This window comes from Silurus meridionalis, chromosome 10, assembly GCF_014805685.1.
Source record: "Silurus meridionalis isolate SWU-2019-XX chromosome 10, ASM1480568v1, whole genome shotgun sequence".
Lineage (NCBI taxonomy): Eukaryota > Metazoa > Chordata > Actinopteri > Siluriformes > Siluridae > Silurus > Silurus meridionalis.
Window position 1 is genome coordinate 10,151,520 of NC_060893.1, and position 10,018 is coordinate 10,161,537.

General features: G+C 35.9%; 1 protein-coding gene across 3 annotated transcripts; it reads right to left on the reverse strand.

Annotated features, from left to right (window-relative positions):
• Window positions 1-4,478: 4,478 nt before the first annotated feature.
• Window positions 4,479-8,555, reverse strand: LOC124392268 (peroxisomal succinyl-coenzyme A thioesterase-like). 3 transcript variants are annotated; one of them, XM_046859059.1, is made up of 8 exons: window positions 8,298-8,555; window positions 8,106-8,205; window positions 7,839-8,029; window positions 7,533-7,702; window positions 7,295-7,414; window positions 5,202-5,282; window positions 4,952-5,086; window positions 4,479-4,772 (listed from the first exon to the last, which is right to left on the reverse strand). In XM_046859059.1, the coding sequence occupies exons 1-8, from the start codon at window positions 8,485-8,487 to the stop codon at window positions 4,623-4,625; spliced, it is 1,137 nt and encodes a 378-aa protein (XP_046715015.1). In that variant the 5' UTR covers window positions 8,488-8,555; the 3' UTR covers window positions 4,479-4,622. The 3 variants fall into 3 exon arrangements, with proteins under 3 accessions (XP_046715015.1, XP_046715017.1, XP_046715016.1); XM_046859061.1 differs by lacking the exon at window positions 4,479-4,772 and adding an exon at window positions 7,105-7,187 and having other exon boundaries at window positions 4,945-5,086; XM_046859060.1 differs by lacking the exons at window positions 4,479-4,772; window positions 4,952-5,086 and adding exons at window positions 5,413-5,506; window positions 7,105-7,187 and having other exon boundaries at window positions 5,208-5,282.
• Between the last annotated feature and the right edge of the window lie 1,463 nt (window positions 8,556-10,018).

Genomic DNA, 10,018 nt, shown 5'->3' on the forward strand with positions numbered 1-10,018 from the left:
ATAGTCTGTTGTTGTTTTGTCTTGTCTGTTTTGTCTCATATAGTATAAGCTGAATGTATAGTTTTATTTATGTCTGTACTTTAAGAGTCACTAACAGCTGAAACCAAATTCGGCCAATAAACCTGATTCTGATTCTGATATAGTTAAAATAAATTGGTAAGTCATCTTTTACGTTTTGTTCAGGAAAGCAAAAAAATAAAATTTATATATATATATATATATATATATATATATATATATATATATATATATATATATATATATATATATATATATATATATATATATACAGAGTACAAGTAAACTCACAAAAAAACAGGACTGCAGATATCCATATTTTTGCCCTTGCTGTGAAAATACAAATATTTATTACTTAATAATTTAATCTTATAGTTTGCACACCATTGTACATGCATAATTTAACAGCTATAATTTAATATTATCCTTTTACTACAACCTGAAGTTATTATTGAAACTTTAAAATTATTTAACACTTTCCGTTTGAAGGCACTGACTAAAATTCCACGCAGTTCATTAAGCTGACTGCCTGCAATGCCTCAAGCCAGGCAACCCAACATGTACAGTCCTATGAGTTCCTCAGAGAAGAAGCTGCAGCAGTTCAAGGGAAATTTTTTGAACATATGCCTGTAATTTAAATTATAAAATAAATGTGCCATACATTTTAGACTTTTTAGACCTCTGGGAAATTCTGTAAGCACAAAAAATTAAAGTAGGTAAAATACAGTATATATTTTCTGCCTTAGGCCACATTATATGCTATTAAAATACAACAGAGAAAAAGACAAGTTATATTTCATTCTACTAGCCTGAGGCTTTGAAATTACATGATTATAGTGGTGGTTCACTGCAAATACTATGCTAAGTATTATATTTAATAGTTCAAAACAAAATAGTTTGTGGACTTAAATATCAAGAATGCAGTGGCCCTATCAGAAGAACTGACCTACTTTTACAAGCTAAATTCTAATATTTGTTCCATGAAATTGCATTAATTTATTCCCAACAGTCTATTCTCTCCGTTTCTCTTGGCTGCACTGTTTCCAGTACGTGTATGCGGATATTTTTCAGCCTCTATGCCCAGGGCCTTCAGAATCAGTAGTGCTGGCTGATGTACCTTATACTATATTAGCAATGGGTCTGTTTCTTTAACCAATCAGATTTCAAATTGACTCACAGGACCAGCTAGCTGGCCCAGAATAGTGTCAGCATTTTTCTGTCCTTCCGTCGATTAATTGGTCAGAGGGAAACTGTTACAGCCAAGTTCATTAATACAAAGAGTTTGATTTTTTTTGCGCCCACAATGGCTAATGGAGGAAGAGAAATTGATTTGGTCTCGGACACTCTCAAAAATACATTTTCAAGAAAAGCTAGACATCGTGAGAAGAGGTCGGCCAAACCTGAAGTTAGCTAGCTTGTCTCAGCCCAGGAAAGGGTTTGTTTACCACTTCCAGACCAGTGCCTACGAGCGGTACCACTGGATTGCAGAATTTGAGGAGCGGTCAAATTATGAGTCTGCATCTCTGGTGAGTAGGTTGTATTTTATTAAAATTTTAAATGTTTTTGTCATGTTATTAGACAAATATTGATTCTAAACTGCTCCAGATGATGTAGGTGGCACAACTGTGGTTGTAGTGTAGAGGTTTGGGGCTTTTTTCTTCTTTCAGCTTCTCCCATTAAGAGTTTGCCACAGCGGATAATTCAGCCACATCCATAAACCTCCTCCTTGGTCTTCCTCTTTTCCTTCTTCCTGGTGGCTTCATCTGCATCATTCTCCTACCGATATACCCCATTTCCAAACCATCTCAATTGGGCCTCTCTCACTTTGTCCTCAAAACGTCCTACATGTGCTACATCTGTCCAATAATAGAGCTTGCTTTAGTAAAATGATATTCACCCTCTATATGCAAAATGCCTCTCCCTGTAATGCCACATGTTGTTATATTGCATTTTTTGTAGTATTGATGGTTTCTATAATTGCAACGTGATAGTGGTGGTATTAAGAGGTAGATTAAATGGGGTAAGTCATCACTGAAGGCCCAGGTACCAAATGCATGGCCTGCCACTGCATGGATGTGACTTTACATGTTACCTCACAAATCTGAATGTATTATGACATAAAACATAATACATTTTTGCTCACTATACCACATAATTTTGCATCCAGTTCAAGATTTAACACCCAAAACTTTCCTGGTGATGTGATGCGCCGGGGTGAAAATGAAAGTAAATAATGTAGCTCTGTCATGTGAACTTTTGCCTGTCTTTCTTTCAGCGTGGAACCAGTGAGATTTTTAAACTAATGAACTATCAAGTTAAGCAAATGCAAATGCCTCAGACCTATCATAAAAGTAAAAATTGTGTCAAACAAAATAAGTTAGAGAGAGGAGATCTATATACATTTATATACAATGGCACTTACAAATTAAATAGATCAGATCCATGCAGAAACGTAACGTCCATTCAAGTCATTCAGCGTCTCCTGGTTTTCCCCTTCATGTCCACACAGCAGGCAGTAATGACTGTGAAGCAATCACTGTACACAGTAAATGGTTATTATATTCGTGATTAAGGTACAACTTACAAAACCATTTTTATTTTTTACAGATGATGTAACATGCATTAAATCAGTGCATTTGGTTTCTATTTCAGTAACTTTTTGTAACCCTGATAAAGATTGTTTTTATAAAGTGTTACACAGAAAAATAGTTTACACTGTATTCTAAAAATCTGAAATGTATTACTTATAAGAATAAATCCTTACAGTACAAAAATATTTTGTAAAATTTTCCATCAAAGCAACTTGCAATGAAGGTTTATGATTATTGCATTGAGATTATATCATGCAAATCAACTAGACAAGTTTACTCCTATTGAAGAAAATCCCCCACCTCCATTCCTCAGATCCCCCCCAAAGGGTAACCTGATTCTAATAATTATTTATTTGTGTTAGTAAAATAAGAAGTATAATATATAGAGCCTTGGGCACCATTTCTTCTCTAAAAAGGGGTGGAGTCTAAGATTTTTGTTTGCTTTTGTTGTAACTTACATGTATAGTTCAATGTAGACATTTTATGGAAGTTTACAAAACTATCTATAGAAAATTTTCAAACCAACAACTGTCATCAGTCAGCTAATCATTTAGTTCTAAACAACAACAAAAAGAAAGCTATGGACTGTAAATATATTCCTAGTCCTAGTCACAATTTTAGTTTCAATTCATGTGGTCTTGATTAACAAATTTTTCATGTAGTCCACAAATAATAGTTTCTGGATGGGCAAAATAATGTAGTAGAACTTATTTGTATTGATCTAAAAATACCTTGGATTTTTAAACCTGTTTTTTTCTGATTCTAAAATCTGCATTATCCTGTCTAAGGCTTGTTTCTGTGACCATGACTAGTTTATTATGTATGTGTGTTTCGGTTGTTACCAGCTCTGGAGTATTGTGGAAGTGACTGTGCCATATATTTCATGCCATTGAAAAAAAAACTAATTTCCATTTAATAATAATAATATTAAAGTGGAACTGATCCAGGTGCTAAAATGAAATAGTAAACCAGTAATTAAAAATGTCACATGAAGTTTTTGTTAGATCTTGTCAGTTTTGTATATTTTATTCAGTACAACACATAAAAGCAGCACAGCCTGACTGACATTCGGTGCTTGTGTCATTTAATAATGGCTCTAATCTACATACTAGACTGCTTAGGCAAATGAGGAATATGATTAGAATACAACAGAATTATATATGTTTAGGATACAACATTTCTATAATACCTTTATTAGTGCTAAAAGTGCTTTTGTTTTTTAAATGACTGCTGCAATAATGTTGGCATGCTTAAGTTATGGACAGTCTCACCTGTACATTCTGTAAGGTGGACGGTTTTTACCCATACTGATGGTCCGGTACAGACGTAAAAGTTGTTCATTGGTATAAGTTCAGTATTTGCAGTCAATGTCCAGAGCATTTGTTCAATTTCTTAAGCCAAGTGATATTCAAAATCTTTAAAAAAGTTGTTTAACCACTTTCTAAACCTGTGAAAATGCTATTTAATTATCATAATACAGATTTAATTCCTATATATTAATAACTGGGTTATCAATAATACAAGACACAATAGATATTGCTGCAGATAAAATGTGTGATATCAAATCTGTATATTAAAATATGAAGTCTTTTGAAAATCTGTCTTGTGTTTTTTAAAACTACTAAGATTACTGTATATATATATATATGTAGCAGCATGGGGCAAACTCAAATTAACTTTCACCAGTGGATGCAAAGTACACAAATATAAAACAAAACAAAACTATATATATATATTATTATATATATATATTATTATATTATTATATAATCTTTTTTTGTTTGTTTTTTGTTTGTTTTTTTTTGTTTTTTGTTTGTTTTATATTTGTGTACTTTGCATCCACTGGTGAAAGTTAATTTGAGTTTGCCCCATGCTGCTACACATTTATTGCTGAAGAAAATGTAATTCTTATATATTTATGATTAGTTTATCAATAATACAAAACACAATAGTCAATGATGCATATAAAATGTGTGATATTAAATCTGAACTTCTTTTGTGTTTCCTTTTTCTCTAATAAAATGCATACGGACAATGTAATTGATATTTGATGTTAATCATTAATGCTGAAGAGATGCTGCTCCAAAAATGCCAGGGTTTTGTGCCAAGAGTCCTCCTGAGCTCGACTGTGAGGCTCCGTTTGTCCACCCCACAGCACCACCACTGTAACATATAGTATGCAATGTGATGTTTTGTCATAAATCCAGCAGCTTGTCCATATAATCTTTTTAGTGGAATTAGCTATTATTTACAGATGAGAAAATATTAACTTATTTTAATTTGCCCTCTGAAGTTGTCTTACATTTTAGTACACACTTCAATGGCGTACCTTTAGTTCTCACCTCATGTTGGGTCAACATGAAGTTGCTGGCTCGACAATGTGGACTGTAAGGAGGTTCGATGAGGTGGCCAGCTCCAGGATAAGACAGAACAGTTAACAGATGACGATTACCGCCATGTTCCATCATCAGCTTCATCTAAATATGAGACGTCTGCTTTCAATTTAAGTTTATAACTGTCTTATTATTATAATTTCTTAATATCTTAAAACATTTGAATCAACAAAATATTGATTCTAGTGCCACTACTCACATCTTCTGCAGACTCTGATGCTGGCCAATTCTGATCATCCTCCCCAACGATCAATAAAATGGGGCACTTGATACGACCCATCTGCCCAACATTCATACACAAATATACAAAATCACAATGAAGAGAATAAGCATATACATATGCAAAACAGACAAAAATGCATGTATTAATGATCAAATTAATTTGTCAGGCTTCTTTGATAGATCTTTACTTCAACTTTCTTTAAAGGATCATCTGGTATTGGAAGCAGGAGATCTCACCATATGGTTCTTTGTTTTTCATCATAGCGGATCTTTTTGATATTTCTTAAAATAAAATAAAAACAGGAATAATTTGTCAATATGGGAAAAACAAAAAGAAAGCATACATGTATGCTTTGTATGCTGAATGGCTATTTAATTAGGTAACCCTCCTGCTTTCATAAAGAAACTACTTCGTCAAGTATTCTGCCAGTTCTGTCTACAGCAGGTGGATTTGCAGTAAACAATAAAAAAAAGAAAAAAAAGAAATTGTGTTTGTGCATGTGCTGGACATGTAATACTAAGCATATGATATATTTCAATATTCAGTATCTGTACAACTGTCATGCCCAGATTGTTACAAGCTTTACACTTTGACGAGTGTATGGGTGTTGCTTGAAATGCATATCTACCAAGGCAATGACCCAATTTCACCATGCAGTGTACCTCCAAACATTTAATAATTGTTTTGTCACTTACTATGGGTTTGAGGTCAATAATGCTAAACAATTTGGCCAAAGGTATGTGGTTATTAAACATCATTTTTCAAAGGCATGGCATTAATATAGAGTTCAAAAACTTCCACTCATCAGGGAAGGATTTTCATTAGATTTTGGAATGCTGCTTGGGAATTTTTGTGTATTCAGGAACAAGAGATTTGGTGAGGTTGAGTATTAATGTCAGCTAATGAGTCCTGGGGTCTAGTCAGCACCCTAAATTGTCAAGGTCAGGACTCATGCATGTACATTGTTACAGATTTTTTTGAAAGTTTCACATAATGGGGTTAAGATCATGCATACACTATGTGTCCAAAGGTATATGGACTCCTAATCTTAACCACATATGGGGAACTTTCTGAAAAGGAATTCCTGCAGTGGTTGCAAAAAGTTTAATCCAAAAATCACTTTGTATCAGACATTTCCAAACATGAAACCAAAATCATGCTTTTTGGAATCTACAAAAATGACACTTGTTCTATACACATTAAGTAACTCGAATTTGCTCTGACTGTGCCATGCAGTTTTTCAACTTTGAAATTGTGGTCAATAAGTCAGTTTGCAGAAGTAGAGAGGAACCTTTAGAAATTAATATCTGGAAGTTACCATTGCTTCAACCTATGTAATAGTAGTAAAGAAGCCTGACTATCTAGTAAAAAGAGTTTTATTAAAGAATTATCATTAGAGATTGCTTAAGGTACGAAATAATTAAAAACGCATAACAAGAAAAATCATGTATTCTACAGTATGCCTACAGAATTATATCCAGTTTTCTAACACTGTCTCCCAAATTACATGCAAAGCTCTATTTTCAGTCTTTTTACACTGTCAACAAGACTATGTGTATGAAAATGCATACTGTATGTTTTAATTACAATAGCCTGATAAAATCATACACTAAGGAAAAGCTATGTAGTAAAAGTAAAATGACAATATTAAAAAATTGTTATAGTTATATTAACACGTTTTTAATGTCCTTTTGTGTGTCCATGCAAGTAATCCAAATCAGTTAATTTAAAAGCCTCAGGTTGACTGCTGAGTACTGTAGATATAAAAGCGTAGTGCAGCTCCTCACCATCACGTAACTAAGCACACTCCCATTGTAAGTGTAAGTAATAAAGCTTGAATCCCCAAGCCTCAATTAAACACTCATTGTCTGTTGCTCACTTTTTGATCTCAGCTACGACTTCACCCAGCGATCCATTGACAGGCATGATGTGGCTTCCACTAACACACACTACACACTTGGGCTGAAAAGACAATTTAGATGACTCAGAGTGTATGGCTTAGCATTTCATCATGTTTAAAGCTAGTCTTAGTATAATCACAAATGTTATGAATGTTTGACCTGGTCTACCTTTATCACTGAGGAGTATACCACCATGCCCAGGGTGACAGAGACACCAAAAGACAAACCCAGAATTGCAATTCTTTCTGGGGAAACCTGTGGATGCTCCTTCAACACAGTGAATGCTGCCTAAGAGATTATAAGAGTTATTTATTTATTTGTATTTGTTCTGCAATTTTCAAATTAAGAATTAGATGTTTCTAATTTAACTGCACTATAAAAAGATCATAACTTTAGAGGCAAATACCTCAAAGTAGTTCTTGTCCACTTTGTATGAATTTCCATCTGCGTCTACTCGTCCAATATACTCCAGTGCTAAAGCGACATAGCCTCGGGATGCCAGCAGAGCAGAGCGATACTCCACTAGGCCTCCACCTCCACCCCAGAGGTCCAGCACAGCAGGAAAAGGTCCAGGGCCTATAGAAGAATAAATGTTATGAAAGACACACTGCTTCTTTTTGTAGTGTATGTTACTTATCAAATGCAAAAACCACTAACACAATATTGAAGTTGAAACATTATGACTCTTTATCAAACCCTCTGTCCGTGATACCTGGTGGGATGTAAATAGCCGCCTCTAACCCTTTGTCCGTAACATTAACCCTCTGGATCCCCGGGGCAGTGTACCACCTCTGTGTCACAGCTAATGCTATGGGAGGTTTCTCTCTGAATCCCTCAGTAAGGTGGTCTTCATATACAGATATGTGGACATCCATCGGTGTGTAGACATCCGTCTTGCGAAATCTAAAAAGACAACTAAATGAGAGTTATTCATTGTTTAGAAGTACACAAAGATCCATGAAGGCTGCTGTGGTTTAACCTGAGACCTGTCCTGCTTCCAGGAATAGGTTTCATACTCCACAGCAGACCCATGGGTTCAACTCCTTCATATGATCCACCAAGACTGGGATCTTTAGATACTGAAACAGAGCAGTGTGTATTAGTGATTACTTGCTTCATATGAAGGTGTGAATACTCAATGAGCAAACACATGTGCATGATTTACATGCACCTGTGACATGTCCTGTCTCATCGCTGACATAGTGACCAAAAGCTTCCCAAAAGTCTCCGTCCTCTGACTGCAGCAGCGCATGCAATGTGACCCGAAACCCAGGCTGTAAATCCTGCACGCGCACCTCGAAGCGTTCATCCACCATGCAGCGGATCGGGCGAACTGAAAGTAGCGGAAGTGACCCGGCCATTTCCTGACGCTGAAGAACAACAGCATGCAAACAATTATAATAATAGTTATTAAATTCATCCAAAGAAGTACAGGACGTACTTATAGCGTGTGAACAGGGTTCAGGCTTCTCTAGTTAATGAATAAACTTTAGAAAGTATGAGGACGTCTCTATTAAACAGTGCGCATAATTTTACTTCAACCAGAGTTAAATATTTAAGCCATGGAAAATGTCCAGCTCTGATAGCTCCACATTTGTTTTTCTAGTAGTTTCTAGTAATCTAGTAACCAGATATGTCTGTTCAGAACCCTTTATTCTTTCTGCCGTAGTAGAGTAAATTTATGTCAAGTCAAGAGGCTTTTATTGTCATTTCTACTATACACAGTGGTACACTGTACACAGTAAAAACGAGACAAGTTCCTCCAGAACCCTGGTGCTACACTAAACAACAACAAACAAAACAACATAGAGCTACAACACAAGCTACATAAAGTGCATCGAGTGCAACCTAGTGCAAACAGTGCAGACAAAAAACATTACAGACAGACAGTGCAGACAGAAAAAACAAGACAACACAAGACAAGACAAAAAAACAATATAGCGCCGAGTAGTAAACCTACTGTAAACTCAAATTATACAGTACTGTGCGAGGTGAAATGTAAAATGTAAAAACTATAACTGGGAGTAAATATAAACAGAACATACAGAACAAAGTAATGCAAAAGAACAGCAGCAGTCAAGAGGTGCAAAGACAGCATGTTAACAGTATAATAGTGATAAATGTGCAAAAAAACTGCAGTTAAGGAGTGTAGTACGGTCGAGTATAATAAATAATAAATAAATGAATGGTTGTGGAATGGATTGAGATGAGTGTGTGTAAAGTGTTTAGTCCAGGTTGTAAAGTTCAGTACACACATTGAGTGAGTGTGTGTGTCTGTGTATTCCGTTTCATTTCTGTGTATTTAGAAGCCTGATGGCTTGGGGAAAGAAACTGTTGCACAGTCTTGATGTGGTGGCCCGAATGCTTCAAAACCGTTTTCCTGATGGCAGGAGTGTAAAGAGTGTATGTGACGGTTGTGTGTGGACGTCCACAATGCTGTGTGCTTTGTGGATGCAGCGTGTAGTGTAAATGTCGATGATAGAGGGGAGAGAGACTCAGATGATCTTCTCAGCTGTCCTCACTATCCTCTGTGGGGTCTTGCAATCCGAGACGGTGCAATTCCCAAACCAGGCAGTGATGCAGCTGCTCAGGATGCTCTCAATGGTCCCCCTGTAGAACATGGACAGGATGGGGGGAGGGAGATGAGCTTTCCTCAGCCTTCTCAGAAAGTAGAGACGCTGCTAGGCTTTCTTCGTGATGGAGCTGGTGTTGAGTGACCAGGTGAGGTTGTCTGCCAGATGAACACCAAGGAATTTGGTGCTCTTGACGATCTCCACTGAGGATCCATCAAAAATCAGTGGAGATTGGTCGCTCTGTCCTCTCCTGAAGTCAACAACCATCTCTTTCATTTTGTCCACGTTCAGAGACAGGTTGTTAGCTTCACACCAGGCA

Bases quoted from the DNA above. Each gene is read 5' to 3' on its own strand.
- LOC124392268 (XM_046859059.1), bottom strand. From the start codon at position 8,487: ATGGCCGGGTCACTTCCGCTACTTTCAGTTCGCCCGATCCGCTGCATG. The intron at 7,415-7,532 runs GTATTTGCCTCT...ATAATCTCTTAG, and splicing joins TGGACAAGAACTACTTTGAG to GCAGCATTCACTGTGTTGAA. The intron at 4,773-4,951 runs GTGAGAACTAAA...TATATGTTACAG, and splicing joins TCATGTTGACCCAACATGAG to TGGTGGTGCTGTGGGGTGGA.